This window comes from Lepus europaeus, chromosome 14, assembly GCF_033115175.1.
Source record: "Lepus europaeus isolate LE1 chromosome 14, mLepTim1.pri, whole genome shotgun sequence".
NCBI classification, from domain to species: Eukaryota; Metazoa; Chordata; class Mammalia; order Lagomorpha; family Leporidae; genus Lepus; species Lepus europaeus.
This window is the reverse complement of record NC_084840.1, coordinates 58,555,795-58,572,105: the sequence shown is the minus strand read 5'-3', so window position 1 is coordinate 58,572,105 and position 16,311 is coordinate 58,555,795. Positions and strand designations below refer to the sequence as shown.

Genomic DNA, 16,311 nt, shown 5'->3' with positions numbered 1-16,311 from the left:
CTGCTGCTTTCCCAGGAGGGAGCTGGATTGGAAGCAGAGCAGCCAGAACTCCAACTGGTACCCATATTGGATGCTGACACTTTTTTTGGTGGGTGGGGGGAGGGCAGCACTGTGGCTTAGAAGGTTAAGCCTCTGTCTATAGTGCCAGCATCCCATATGAGTGCATTTCGAGTCCCTACTGCTCCACTTCCAACCCAGCTCCCTGCTAATCAGCAGAAATAGGCCAAGTCCTTGGGCCCCCGAAAACACATGGGAGACCTAGAAGAGGCTCCTGGCTCTTGGCTTCTTCCTGGCCCAGACCTGGTCATTGAGGCCATTTGGGGAATGAATCAGTGGATGGAACATCTCTTCCTCTCCCTTTCCCTCCCCCCCCCCTAAATGCCAGCCCCTAGATTAACATTTTGCAAACTATCTGTTACTGTTGTGTGAAGAATAAATCAAAGGTCAATATTGTATATAGGCAGGGACAGTTAGAACACTTAGCTATATGCCAAGTGAGAGAAAATAGTAGTTTGGCCTAGGGTGGTAGCAGTAGAGACAGAGAAAAGTGAATGGTATGGGAATTAGGTTTAAAAAAAAAAAAGCAGGATGTGTTCAGTGAGTTGTGAAGAAGCGGTGATACCCCCTTGACTTGCATCCTCTGGTCTGCTTTAACACAAACCAGGAGGAAAAGAAAGCTAGGCATCAGAAGCAATGGGTGGCAGGCCTATTAATGGCTGATCTGTACAGTGATCTGCCCTCAAGCAGACCCAACAGGCCAGTCCACTGCAGTGGCTTTCAATGTGGTAAGCCTGGGCTTCAGCAGAAGTCAGCTTATGAAGAGTCCTGGCAGCTCTGCCAGCCAAGAGTTGGATCACTGGAAATGGACCTGCCCTGGAGTTGAAGGATGCCCAGGTCAGAGCCACAGATCTTATTGGCTCTAAGCTGAAAAGCCCTTCACTCAGCCCAACTTCCAAAGTGACCACTGAAGCTGAGGGGATGGACAAGTAGGGTCAGCAACATTGCAGGCAGAACTGTAAATTTCTTGTTAGAGATGCCCCCTGCCTTTACCTAGCCAGCTCTCCTCCCAGGCCAGCCAAGTAATGAAAGTCAACAGAGTGCCTTCCCCTAGGAGGTTCACACCTCCCTTAGAATATACCCCATGTGAAGAGATAGATAGGTCTGGGCCTCTTAACTTACAAGGCCTAAAGCCCACCAGATTATTATCAAGCCCCTTCTATCAGGTTCTATTTGCCTCTCAATCAGAAAACTTAATTGTAGCTTAGACAGCACCTTTCTTAGCTCCTCTAATAATGACTCTGTCCTTTGTTCTAGACCCTGTCTAGTGCACTTGGGCCTCATTCCTTTGTAATCATAACCTCTACTCTACCACCAATGGCTCTACTCCTAACCTGTGTGTACTGATGGTCCTCTTCCCCACTTAATGTTGTATGATTGTTCAGAATTTCTCTACAGACAAACCCAGCTACCTGCAAAAGTTAAGTGGCTTTTCTCCCAGTCTTGGCTGGAATCAGCTTTAAGCCACATCCATCAAACTGTCCCCACAAGGGTCCAGAGACCCCCCTCCATTTCCTCTCCTCTATAAAATCCTCTCATTACCTGGTTAATGCTACTCTTAGGATCATTGGTTACTATTCTCACGCCATCTACAGTGTCTGTTTAAGTGTTTACAGCAGGTGATAATGGAACAAACCAAGGCTTCAGCAACCTGGCGGTCAACCAAATGCTGCTACAGGCATATCCTCAGCTCCCCACCCAGGAGACAGCGGCTTGAAACATCGCCCCATGCCAGTGAAGAGTACCTCATCACCCCATGTCAGCAGGAAGTAGCTCTAAAGACAGATCATCATCCCTCTACCCCTCCTGGACTTTTGGGACTAATGTAATCCCATACAAACCCTGCTTTATAAAAAACAAAAGGGGGGAATGTTAGGAAACTGGTGCAGTTTTAGCCAGGTGGCCTCATGGCCCAGCTACCTGAGCCAGACTCCACCCCCATCCTAATGGGATTTGCTGCTCCTGCTTCCCTGCCCGCCCTCGGGCGAAGTTTTAAAAGAGGCCTGTTCCTGAACACATGCTCTCTTGGTTCTTCTCTCTTGGCCGCTCTCTTGGCCCTTCTCTCCTGCACTCTCTAGGTTCTCCTCTCTGCTCGCTCCTCTCATCTCTCTTCTCGCTAGCGCTAGCTCCTCTCCTCTGGCTCTCTTATACTTTCTCTTTTTCCTTTGCCGCCCCTTCACTCCGGTCTGTTGGGTGTTCCCCAATAAACCCTATCCCTTAAAAAAAAAAAAAAAAAAAAGAAGCGGTAATAGAAAGATTTACTCTTCCGCTTCTGGTCATACATAGCCTGCCAGGGTTAGTTGTACACTTGGCTGTGGAAGAATGATGGAAGATGAAAATTGGCATGAGACGGGGGTGGGGGGTGGGGGTGGGGGGGTGGTGGTGTTCTAAATCTGATTTGAGACATGTTGATTTTCATGTGCCCTCAGGGCTTCATGTGTCAATGTTACGTAGGTAGTGTAAGAACTCAAGGGAAATGTCTGTTACATAATTAAATTAGAACTCACTGATACTTGGATGATGTTTCAAGTCATGGGGTTGATAATCGAAAAGTACATGTGAAAAATGGAGAAGGAGAGGCTATGTGTAATTACTGAGGAGATGCCTTTTTTTTTTTTTTAAAGATTAATCATTTGAAAGGTAAAATTAGAGACTGAGGGAGAGAAAGGTCTTCTGTCTGTTTGTTCACTCCCCAGATGGCTACAGGCCAAAGCCAGGACCTTTAACCATATCTTCCACATGGCTCGCAGGGGCCCAAGCACTTGGGGCATCTTCTGCTGCTTTTCCCAGGAGTATTAGCAAGGAGCTAGATCACAAGTGGAGTGTCTGGGACATGAACTAGCACCCATAAGGGATACTGGCATCATAGGCAGTGGCTTTCCCTGCTATGTTATAATGCCAATCCCAAGGAGCCACCTTATTTAAAATGTTAAAAGAGAAAAATGAAATGAGCCAAGAAAACAGGCGTGGCTGCAGAAAACAGATGGCGTGTTGTGCCATCAGTGCCAATAGAAAGTTTTATGAAGTGAGGTGCACAGAGTCTCTTGGAAAGTTAAAGTGGTCAGCAGAGCTGGGTAACGGCAGTGGTGGAGTGGAGTTGGTCAACGGATAAAAGTTTGGTTTATGTGAGATGAAAAATTCTGGATACCTGATGAACAGCATAGGACTATAGTTAATAATACTGTGTTACATACTTGCAGTTTGCAAAGAAAGTAGATCTTTTTTTTTTAACTTTTATTTAATAAATATAAATTTCCAAAGTACAGCTTTTGGATTACAGTGGCTCCCCCCTCCCCGATCTTAAGTGTTCTCACTACATATATGTGCACACACAAAGGTAGCTGAGAAGAACATGTAAATGAGCTTTCTGTAGTAATCAGTTCATTGTGTATATCTATAGCAAAACATCATGCTGTATACCTGAAATATATGAAGACACTCAAGGAAATATTCAATTAAAAAATAACTTACTTTGCTACAAAATGATAAAGGTATGCCAGATTGATAGTAAGGATGGAAAATGCTACCTTGAGAATAATTCAGCAACTACTGTTGTGGTCTTACAGGCAGAGACTCTGTGTGTCCTTTTTTTTTTTTTTTTTTTTTTTTGACAGGCATAGTGGACAGTGAGAGAGACAGAAAAAGGTCTTTCTTTGCCGTTGGTTCACCCTCCAATGGCCTCCACGGCTGGCATGCTGTGGCCGGCGCATCACACTGATCCGAAGCCAGGAGCCAGGTGCTTCTCCTGGTCTCCCATGGGGTGCAGGGCCCAAGCACTTGGGCCATCCTCTACTGCACTCCTGGGCCATAGCAGAGAGCTGGCCTGTAAGAGGGGCAACCGGGACAGAATCCGGCGCCCCGACTGGGACTAGAACTCAGTGTGCCGGCGCCGCTAGGCAGAGGATTAGCCTATTGAGCCACGGTGCCGGCCCTTATTATGGTTTTCTATAACTTTTAATCTTGCTTATATTTTCCATCTCCTGTCTTTCTCATATTCAGTTATTTCAGATCTACCTTTCCATTCATTAATTCCCATGTCTTTGATTGTGAATAACAAATTTCAACTGAGTTGTTAATTTCAGATAAAAGTTTTCATTTATAATAGTTTTATTTAGTTGTTGTTAGTATTTGCTTTGTCATTGTCAATAGCCTTACTGCTTGCTTATTTTTGCTACTTTTAATTATTTTCTCAGAGAAGAATTTTTCATTTTCTGTCTGTATCCAATAATCATATTTTCTGGAATTCCAAGGATTCTAAATTTGTTATCTCTTGTTCCTCACCATCACATTTGTTTTCTTGAAGATTTGATGATCTCTGGGTATGAGGTGTTTTTTTTTTTGTTTTTTTTTTTTTAACAGGCAGAGTTAGACAGTGAGAGACAGAGAAAGGTCTTCCTTTTTGTTGGTTCACCCCCCAATGGCCGTTATGCTGATCCGAAGCCAGGAGCCAGGTGCTTCCTCCTGGTCACCCATGCAGGTGCAAGGCCATCCTCCACTGCCTTCCCAGGCCATAGCAGAGAGCTGGACTGGAAGAGGAGCAACCGGGACAGAATCTGGCACCCCAACCGGAACTAGAACCCCTGGTGCCAGCACCACAGGTGGGGGATTAGCCAATTTAGCCATGGCGCCGGCCTGGGTATGAGTTCTTACTTAGCTGGTTCTTAACTGGGGATCTTGAAAGCCTACCCTGAGGATACCTCCCCCCATAGAGGTTTTGCTATTGTTATCTCCTGGTGTTGCTTCTAACCTGGGACCACTTCCACGCCTTTCATCAGGTGTGCTTGCTTTAGGGAGTTTCAGATTGAGCATCCCTCACTTGATCTGAGCCTACAACTTTCATTAGCCAGTTACAAGAGACTTTGAGGACATTTGGGAAAGGGGTATTCCTGAATAAAGATGTCCCTGGATATGATTTTCCCTCTCATGCCTACAAACCTCCCTATGTATGAAATATTTTGTAGGGTTTTTTGCTGTTGTGTTGTTTTTTTATCTTTCTGCCCCTGGCATTGAACTTGTTGAAAGGAGTTAGAAATGCTTTGCCTAACAGTGCTGTGCAGGGCTGTTGCTACTGGTAAGCCAGAAGCAGAGAAAGCATCAATCTTTGTCCCTTACTCTGCCCTTTTCTCCACTAGTCTGGAGAGATTCTAAGTAATTGTTTTGTTTTCTATAACAACCACCATCCTATTATGTTAAAAATGTTAGGAAATAGACACAAGAACTCTAGAACAAATCATTTCCTTAAAAATCTTTCATCAGGGAAATTCACTGATACATGTGCAGAGTAAAGGTGTTGAGAACTGTTGGGTAGAAAAGAAATTATTTTCCCTATCGAATTGGACCCTGGAGAGGCTCTGAATGTGCTGTAGCTAAAAGGAGGCTGAGGGACAGAAGACACAGTAATTTGACATCAGGGGGTCCAGTTTTGTTGATGCTACTGAGCTGCCAAGGCTTTGAAAGCTGTGGGCAATGTGCATGACATAAAGTACCACAAATACAGTGACATCCAAGGGACATTGTCTATACAGGGCAGTCTCAATGGTCGTAGGCTGATCTTGACTTGATGTCAGTGTCTTGGGCCTGAATTGTTAATGACCTTGAGAAAAATCATTACACCTTTCTTGAGGAAGCTTCATCATCCTCCCTCCTTCCCTTCTTCCCTCCCTCCCTCTCTGTATTTATTTATTTGAAATAGTTACAGAGAAAAAGAGGGAAAGACACAGAGATATGTTTTTTTATCTGCTGGTTCACTCCTCAAATGGCCACTATGATCACGGCTGGATCAGGCTGAATCCAGGAGCCTGGAACTCCATCTGGATCTCCCATATGGGTTGCAGGGGCCCAGGCATTTGGGCAATCTTCTTTTGCTTTCCCAGGTGCCTAACTGGGAGCTAGATTGGAAGTGGAGCAGCTGGGACTCAAACCTGCACTCCTATGGGATGCCAGCATCACAGGCAGTGGCTTAACCTGCAAATGTCACGATGCCAGCCCCAGCAACATTGTCTTTTAAAAATTAATGCAACTAGGCTGGTGCTGCAGCTCACTAGGCTAATCCTCTGCCAGCGGTGCCAAGCACCCCAGGTTCTAATCCCGGTCGGGGTGCCGGATTCTGTCCCGGTCGCTCCTCTTCCAGTCCAGCTCTCTGCTGTGGCCCAGGAGTGCAGTGGAGGATGGCCCAAGTGCTTGGGCCCTGCACCCACATGGGAGACCAGGAGAAGCTCCTGGTTTCGGATTAGCGCGCTGCACATGCCGCAGTGGCCATTGGGGGGTGAACCAACGGCAAAGGAAGACCTTTCTCTCTGTCTCTCTCTCTCTCTCTCTCTCGTCCACTCTGCCTGTCCAAAAAAAAAAAAAAAAATAATGCAACTAGCATTATTATGGCTAAATACCTCAGTTATTTTGCAGGGTAAATGAAGTGGTATACATAAAAGGTTTTGAAAGGATAGATTTTGATGATTATAATTAATTCATTGGGGGAAATTCTACCCTAGATATTTCACATTGTTAATTTCTTTGGCTTCCATGATTCAAGGCTGGATTCGAAATGTAAATGTAATCCCATTGAAACCTCTGCCCAAATGCCAAGAGTCTTCAAAATGTTCATGGTGAACATGCATCATGAAGAAAATATACATGGATTTCAGAAAGATCAATTTTGGTACAAACCAATCTTTCAGTTCCATTGTCCATGAACTTTTTTTTTTTCTTTTTTCTTTTTGACAGGCAGAGTGGACAGTGAAAGAGAGAGAGACAGAGAGAAAGGTCTTCCTTTGCCGTTGGTTCACCCTTCAATGGCCGCCGCGGTAGCACGCTGCGGCCGGCGCACCGCACTGATCTGTTGGCAGGAGCCAGGTGCTTATCCTGGTCTCCCATGGGGTGCAGGGCCCAAGGACTTGGGCCATCCTCCACTGCACTCCCTGGCCACAGCAGAGAACTCGCCTGGAAGAGGGGCAACCAGGACAGGATCGGTGCCCCGACCAGGACTAGAACCCGGTGTGCCGGCGCCGCAAGGCACAGGATTAGCCTAGTGAGCCGCGGTGCCGGCTGTCCATGAACTTTTTAAGCCCATCATACATTTGTTCAACCCCTGCAGGGTTCTGTCAGTTGTAACTGGACCCATTGGTGTTAATGGAGCTAGGATTGAAAGAAAGTGGTTAGCGACTGTGAGGATAATGACTCAGAGCTGTAGGTTTTAACAGAATTGGGCCCCAGCCTGGCCTTACCATGTTGTCTTAGTTTAATCCTGGAGGTAGACATCCTTTGTTCAGATTCACAGGTTTGAAAAAAAGTGGAGTTGTAGCTCTTTCTGATAAACAGCCTTTTGTGTCAGTCTACACTTGCCACTCCTTTAGTTTTTCACTGCATTTTAATCAGAGATAACGTCTAAAGATTTAGAATAGAAAGCAAAGTGGAGCATTAAAAATACAAAGGGACAGGATAGAAATAAACAAAATTTCATTGTCCAGTTACTTCTTCCCTTTGTTTCCCTGCAGTCATGTGGATTCTCTGGCATACTCACAGAGGGCTGAGTGAGCCTTTCCTGTAGTTCTTGAACCTTAATGAAGTCATAATTCTCCTTCCTTACCAAGGAAGTGGAAACTGGGCCTACACTAGATGGGATGTCCATTTTCAGAATCCCAATAGATACAAGGAAAATGGAAACAATGGAGAAACCACACTGGTAGGCTGAGTTTTCCCAGATAAACTTTCCTTCATTTAAGAATCATCCTTGTGAAAATATTGCTTAAATAAGATTTTCAAATTGATATGCATGTGAGTTAATATTGACTGGACAAGCCTTAAAATGTTTTTCCCATTTAATTAAGCAGAAAAAATGCTAGCATAATTATTAAACAAATCAATGGAAAGGTCAGAGGATTTGTGTTGCAAATGGAACATATTTGAGGATCTCCCCTCCAGGAGCTCATTCTTGGGGTAATCTTGCACAGGCAGGCCTGAGATGTTTTTCCTGTACAAAAATCCTTTCCTTTCCACGGAAGCTGTTCTTCTCCCACCACCACCGCCCCCCCTTTTTTTTTAAAAAAATTATTTATTTATTTGAAAGAGTTACACACACAGAGAAGGAGAGGCAGAGAGATAGAGGGAGGTCTTATATCCACTGGTTCACTCCCCAGTTGACTGCAACGACTGGAGCTATGCCTATTTGAAACCAGGAGCCAGGAGCTTCTTCCAGGTCTCCCACGTGGGTGCAGGAGCCCAAGGACTTGGGCCATCTTCCACTGCTTTCCTAGGCCATAGTAGAGAGCTGGATGGGATGTGGAGCAGCCGGGACTCAAACCAGCACCCATATGGGATGCCAGTACTGCAGGCGGTGGCTTTACCTGCCATGCCAAGCGCCACCCCCTGAAGCTGTTGTTTCAAGTCTAGAGGGAAAGCCCAGAAAGCAAGATGTTCTGAAAGCTGCATCACTTGTTATCAAATATGTTGGAGAATGTTGGCTAGCGGTCTTTTTTTTTAAAAAATTTTTTATTTATTTGACAGGTAGAGTTATAGACAATGAGAGAAACAGAGAGAAATGTCTTCCTTCTGTTGTTTCAGCCCCCAAATGGCCGCCACAGCCTGCGTGCTGCGCCGATCCAAAGCCAGGAGCCAGGTGCTTCTCCTGGTCTCCCATGCGGGTGCAGGGCTCAAGCACTTGGGCCATCCTCCACTGCCCTCCCAGGCCACAGCAGAGAGCTGGACTGAAAGAGGAGCAACTGGGACTAGAACGCGGTGCACATATGGGATGCCGGCGCCGCAGGCGGAGAATTAGCCAAGTGAGCCACGGCCCCGGCCCCGGCTAGTGGTCTTGTTAATTTAGAGTTGGAAGGGGCTGTCGCAGTGGCACAGTAGGTTAATCCTCCGCCTGTGGTGCCGGCATCCCGTATGTGTGCTGGTTCATGTCCTGGTTGCTCCTCTTCCAATCTGGTTCTCTGCTATGGCCTGGGAAAGCAGTAGAAGATGGCCCAAGTCCTTGGGCCCCTGCACCCATGTGGGAGACCGAGAAGAGGCACCTGGCTCCTGGCTTTGAATCGGCACAGCTCCTGCTGTTGTGGCCATTTGGGGAGTGAACCAATGGAAGGAAGACCTTTCTCTCTGTCTCTTCCTCTCACTGTCTGTAACTCTACCTCTCAAATAAATAAAATATTAAAACATTTAGGGTTAGTACAAACTATTTTGAATGTTCAAAAGGAAGAACTTGAAGTAAAAAAAAAATGAAATAAAGAGAAATGAAGATATTTTTATGGCCAGTGAAAACACTCAGGTTCTAAGGCTTTTACTCATAACTTGAAATTCTCAATGATGGAAAACAAACTTCCATAATTGCTTTGAAATGACCAAGAAGATACTTTTTACCATAATGATATCTCTATTTTATGATGTTAATAACACAAGTTAAAATTAGAGAAGGCAGCACAGCACAACCCAGGTTAGCACAACACAGTGCACCATAGCGCAGCACAGCAACCTGCTTCCTCAATGTGAAGAACACCCTTCAGCCTAAAATGCCGTCTATGGGATCCATTAACCCACTTGAGAGGAGATGGGGAGGCATGCAGGGTGAATAATACCAACTGTGAGTCCATTCTCAGAAATTGACTTGATCAGTATGTTCCTAGCAATATTTTGGAGAAACGTCCAGGTTAGCCACAGAAAGAAAAAAAAAAAAAACTAAAAAAATTGAAAATGTTGTTTTCTGTGTGCAAATAAGTAAGACTTGTTCAGATGAAATGTTGGCTGGGCCTGAGGGGTGCTCAGAGTGTACAGGCTTTGGAGATGTTGCAGGGAGCAGAGAGAGGGGCCTGCTCACCACCATCTTGACATGGGACCCCATGACCTGTTCTGGTAGGGAGTATAGGGAGCTGTTCTAGTGTCTGAGTTCTGAAGTCATGTACCAGGGATTGAATCTTCTTCCCACTCTGTGACTTTGCAGATTGCTTTACCCCTCATCCTGGATCCACTTCCTAGTCTAGATTCCTGCTGGTGCACACCTAGGAAGCAGCAGGTAGTGGCTCAGGTGTCTGGGTACCTTCTACCCACATGGGTGACCTGGCTGAGTTCTAGGCTCCTGGATCTATTGTTGGAGGCATTTTGGAGTGAACTAGTGAATGGAAGATCTCTCTTTCTCTCCCTGTCTTTTAAATAACTGAAGATAAGTTAAAAATGTTAAACATTAAAAATAAATTCATCAAGGGAAGATTACTTAAAAACAATAAAAATGAAACAAATGACAGTGTGGACTTCATAGGCTTGTTTTACACATGGAATGATAAGTATATAACACACTTAGAATACTACATTCATAACAATTTTAATGATTATTTGATCCTTTCATCTAGTGATCTGACAGAGATAGCCTCTTTTCACGTGAGTGCTATGGCAAATCTGTGGGTAAGATGGAGATCTTTCTAGCTAATGATGGGTGAATAACATACTCATAGCAGTCTAGTCTTTTGGCCACAAGACATTTCTGGACAAATATCATGAAGCATTATCCTAAAGCTGGTTATAATTTCCCATAGGAACACTATTATAATTTAATTCCACAAATATGAAATGAACACCAGTATGCCCAAACCGTTGTGCCAGGGTTTGAAAAGTTAGAATGAAGAATGAGATGAACTTACCCCTCCTACATCTTCCCCATGATGCATGAACAATCAAATGAGAGGAGCAGGTCCAGAAATTTGTAACTTTTCTTCTTCTTTTTTCTCAACTTTTATTTAATAAATATAAATTTCCAAAGTACAACTTTTGGATTATAGTGACTCTTCCCCCCATAACCTCCCTCTCACCCACAACCATCCCATCTCCCACTCCCTCTCCCATCCCATTCTTCATGAAGGTTCATTTTCAATTATCTTTATATACAGAGGATCAACTTAGTATGTACTAAGTAAAGATTTCAACAGACTATACCCACACAGATACACAAAGTATAGAGTACTGTTTGAGTACTAGTTATACCATTAATTCGCATAATACAACACATTAAGGACAGAGATCCTACATGGGGAGTAAGTGCACAGTGACTCCCGTTGTTGATTTAACAATTGACACTCTTATTTATTATGTCAGTAATCACTTGAGGCTCTTGTCATGAGCTGCCAAGGCTATGGAAGTCTCTTGAGTTCACAAACTCCGCTCCTATTTAGACAAAGCCTTAGTCAAAGTGGAAGCTCTCTCCTCCCTTCAGAGAAAGGTACCTCCTTCTTTGATGGCCCGTTCTTTCTGCTGGGATCTCACAGAGATCAGAAATTTGTAATTTTAATGTAAGTAAGATGCTGCCAAGTGAGATCAGGTTAGGTGCCCAGTGCTGGCTCTCGAGACCATCTGCCAGGCTTAAATCTCAGCTTCACCCAAGTGAGGTGCACGTTCTTAGCATTTCTGAATCTCATTTTCCTCTGTAAAGTTGGGATTAAGAGAACTTTGACTATCTGAAATGCTAGGGGGATTAAGTGAGGTGGTTTCTGTGGCATGAAACACTAGAGCTTGCCACATGGTAAATCCACCAAAGGTTAGATTTTCAAATTTTAGTCAATTGGAGCATAGAAAAAATACAAATACATTTTGATGGGGAAATAATAAAAATTCTCTACTTAGTGACTTTTTTTTAAGGTGGATACGGTAGGTTGTTGATCACTGGCGAACAACAAGCCAGAGAAGGGAGGGAGGTGAGAGAAGCGGGGAGGAGAGACGAGGAGAGACTGCACAGAAGGGAGAGTGCCTGGTGTCAACTGAGGAAAAGAGCAAATATGTCCCACCAGAAATAATCTCCAGCTGGACCAGAGGGGAGGCAGCAGAGAAATTTGGGTCAGGGCAGGAAATACCTTCAGTGTGCTCACTAAAGCTGCTTTTCTTTCTTTTTTTTTTTTTTAAATTTTTATTTATTTTTATTTTTTTTATTTTTGACAGGCAGAGTGGACAGTGAGAGAGAGACAGAGAGAAAGGTCTTCCTTTTTTGCCATTGGTTCACCCTCCAATGGCCGCCGCGGTAGCGCGCTGCGGCCGGCGCACCACGCTGATCCGATGGCAGGAGCCAGGGGCTTCTCCTGGTCTCCCATGGGGTGCAGGGCCCAAGTACCTGGGCCATCCTCCACTGCACTCCCTGGCCACAGCAGAGAGCTGGCCTGGAAGAGGGGCAACCGGGACAGGATCGGTGCCCCGACCGGGACTAGAACCCGGTGTGCCGGCGCCGCAAGGTGGAGGATTAGCCTACTGAGCCGTGGCGCCGGCCTAAAGCTGCTTTTCTGTTCAAGGGCTCAAATGCAGTGAAAAAGAGAGGTTTGTGCTAGACAAAGGAAAGACGACACAACCATCAGTCTATTTTATATGCTAAAATTTAGTGCCACATTTTATGGATATAAATATTCATTGGTTGTATAAGGAGATATCAAATAGCATGATGTTCAAATAGGCTAAACAACCATAAACAGCGCTAATTCTAGGGGTAATATTAATCAAGAGGGAATGAGAGTTTATTCCTATGGAATTTAGTAGCACTTCGTCAGGTATGATTGCACGTGTGTGTAAAAGCAGCCTGTAGATTTGGTGGAATTAGTAACGCTTTGACTTCAGGTATATGTTTAAAGATAGAAAATCTTGTGCATTATAAGATGGGATCTCAAATCATTTGCTTAGAAAGTAGCCACTACAGAGTCACAGGATAAATGTTAATATTTTGAATAACTACCTACTTTCTTAAGTTTCTGCACCATTTGACATGCTCACCAGCAAATTTTGAGTGTTCCATTTTTTTCTACATCTTTAACATGAAGCATTATCTTTTTGATTATAGATGTTTTTGTGGGCACAAAGTGGTTTCTTGTTCTTTCCATTTGCATTTCCTTATTGATCAATGTTACTGAGCATCTTTTAATGTACTGTCATTTTACTATCTTTGGAGAAGTGTTTATTCAAGTCTTTCAACTATCTTGATTTGGATCATGTGATTTGAAAGTATTTTCTCCCATTTTAGGGGGTTATTTTTATACTTGGTGATGGTATTATTTGAAACAAAAAGTTTTAAATTTGTTGACAACCAATTTTTCTCTTACCATTTTTTCCCTTATGCTTTTGGTATCATATCTAAGATAATACTGCCAATCTAGAAGTGAAGATTTAATTCAGTTTTTCAGGGTTTTCATGGTTTTTGATCTTACATTTAGGCCTACACATTTTGAGTTTTTGTACATTCAGTTGTCCTTGTCTCATTTGTTAAAAGATTGCTGTTTTGGGGTGAGCCTTTAGTCTAGCAGTTGGATGCCTGTGTTCCACATGAGAATATCTGAATTTGACCCCCAACTCCAGCTTGGGATTTTGGTCTTCTGCTAATGTAGGTCCTGGAATGCAGTGGTGATGGCTCAAATAATTAGATTTCTGCCAACCACGTGTGAAGGATCTGGGTTGAGTTGAGAGCTCCTGAGTTTGACATGGCCAGGCCTGGTCATTGTGGATATTTGGAAGTGATCGAGCAGATAGTCACTCTGTCACTTCACCTTTCTGTCCTCTCCACCTCCATCAAGATTGCCCCCCCCCCCCCATTGAATTGTCTTGGTACCTTTGTCAAAAATCTGGTCATAAGCATGAAGAATTATTTCTAACTTCTCTATTTTAGTCCAGAGATTTGCATTTGTTTTTATGCCAGCGTGATAAAGTATGATTATTATGTCATTATAATAAAGTTTGAGATTAAGAGATGTGAATCCTCACACTAAGGTCTCTTGAATTTCTGCATGAGTTTAAGGATCACCTTGTCAATTTATAGAAAAAATTAAGTTGAATTTTTTAAAAAGATGTATTTATTTACTTGAGACGCAAAGTTACAGACAGAGGGTGAGACAGAGGTCTTCCATCCGTTGGTTCTCTCCCAAAACAGGTGCAATAGCCAGAGCTGGGCCAGTCGGAAGTCAGGAGCCTCTTCCAGGTCTCACATGCAGGTGTAAGGGCCCAAGCATGTGGGCCATCCTCTACTGCTTTCTCAGGCCATTAACATGGAGCTGGATTGGAAGTGGAGCAGCCAGGACTTGAACTGGCATCCTTAATGGTTGCTAGAGCCACAGGTGGATGCTCAGCCTACTATGCCACAGTGATGCCTCAGCAAGCTTAAATTTTGACAAGGATTACAATGTATCTATAGATCAATTTGGAAGGTATTGTCATCTTAACAATATTAAGTCATTATTTTAATATGGGATATTTCTCTCTTTTAATGGTATCTTGTTTTCAGTGTATAATTCTTTTATCTTTTGTTAAATTTATTTCTAAGGTTTTAATGATTTTGAAATCTGTTGTAAGCTCTTACTTTTTTGATATTCCAATGCTATTATAAATAGATTAACTTGTGTGTGTTGATCTTATCTCCTGCAATCTTGGAACTTTTTTCATTAGTTTTAAGTTTTATTAGTGTATTCTTTAGAATTACCTATATTCAAAATTATGTCATAGACCAATCAAGATGGCTTTACTTCTTTTATTTCTTCCTTTCCAGTCTGGATGTCTTTTATTTCTTTTCTTATCTAACTGCCCTGGCAAGAACCAACTAGATGTAATTTTGACAAGATCCATGTACCTTGTCTCTGATAACATCTGTCTGGCTTTCCAATTCAGTGTTTTTTGTTAATAGCTCTTGTCTTGACTGATAGCCTTTCAGGTATCATAGATGTATGCTAATTCAAGCCTCAGAAAGATGGCCCAGCCAGAGAATTCCATGCAGCATCATACTTGGACAAATGAAATAATAATTTAGCTCCACCTCCCTTATGAAAAATAAAGAACAAATGGATAATGTTTATGTGTGCAAGGTACAAGGTAGAAAGCTTCACATTAATGATCTTATTATCAATATAAATCAATGAGGTGCATAAGATTAATATAATAAAGAAAACAAAGTACAGAGGAGGCAACCAGGTTGTTCCACTATGTCCTGGAGATTGTAGCTGCACTAATTAAAAATGGATGTGTAGGCCGGCGCCACGGCTCACTAGGCTAATCCTCCGCCTCCCGTGCTGGCACCCCGGGTTCTAGTCCTGGTTGGGGCACCAGATTCTGTCCCAGTTGCTCCTCTTCCAGTCCAGCTCTCTGCTGTGGCCGGGGAATGCAGTGGAGGATGGCCCAAGTGCTTGGGCCCTGCACCCACATGGGAGACCAGGAGAAAGCACCTGGCTCCTGGCTTCGGATCGGCGCTGCGTGCTGGCTGTAGTGGCCATTTGGGGGCTGAAACAACAGAAGGAAGACCTTTCTCTCTCTCTCTCTCTCTCACTGTCTAACTCTGCCTGTACAAAAAAAATAAATAAATAAAAAATAAAAATAAAAAATGGATATGTGTGTGTCATTTTCCAAACCGAACACTGATATCATATAAGAATAATCTTTCACACTTAGAAAATCTAGAATTTTCCATAAGAAATATGAAGTTGTATTGTTCATAGATCTACCCTTATGTATAGATTGATAATATCATTTTTCAGATTTATTTTATTTATTTGAAAGACAGAGTTACAGAGAGAGGTAGAGACAGAAAGAGAAATCTTCCGTCCGCTGGTTCACTCCCCAGATGGCCCAAGGACTTGGGCCATTCTCTACTGCTTTCCCAGGCCATAGCAGAGAGTGGGATTAGGAAGAAGAGCAGCCAGGACTAGAACGGGCACCCATATGGGATGCTGGCGCTTCAGGCCAGGGCTTTAACCCACTGCACCAAAGTGCTGGCCCCTGATAATATTGTTATGGGATAGGGATTTTCTTTTTTTTCAATTGCTAATGACTTGCATTTTATTAATATTATGATTACCTGTTTTTAGTTAATACAAACTTCATGTATTTCTTAAGTACAATTTTAGGAAAACAGTGATTGTTCCCACTGTGCCGCCCTCTCATACCCATTCCCACCTCTTTTCCTCCTCCCTCTCCTATTCCCAGTCTTATACTAAGATCTATTTTCAATTAACTTTATGCATAGAAGATTATGTCTACAGTAAGTAGAGTCATAAATTTGCATGACAAAGTAAAAATAAAAATCAAAAAATGAAGCTGTTTTTCAACAGTTGAGACAGGACTGTTCAGTCATTGCATCTTGAAGTTAATTGGCCTTTTTTTTTTTTTTGAGAAACTTAATTTTAAAGAAGCACCAAAGAGTGATTCATCTTTTGTGAGCATTTAAATGTAACTGTAGTTTATGAGACATAAGAGTATCCTTCATATTAAGAGAAAGTAAGTCTTTGTCATTATTGAAGAAGCACCTAAGAAAACAAGCAATGC

The 16,311-nt window shown here is 43.1% G+C and overlaps 1 protein-coding gene across 1 annotated transcript in view; it reads right to left on the bottom strand.

The window, feature by feature from the left end:
* The window catches only part of ZP4 (zona pellucida glycoprotein 4), a 48,811-nt gene that overhangs the window by 19,041 nt on the left and 13,459 nt on the right, over window positions 1–16,311 (bottom strand). The window contains exon 4 of the mRNA XM_062210788.1: window positions 5,544–5,634. Coding sequence (XP_062066772.1) covers window positions 5,544–5,634 — 91 coding nt within the window. The remainder of the gene's footprint in view (window positions 1–5,543; window positions 5,635–16,311) is intronic.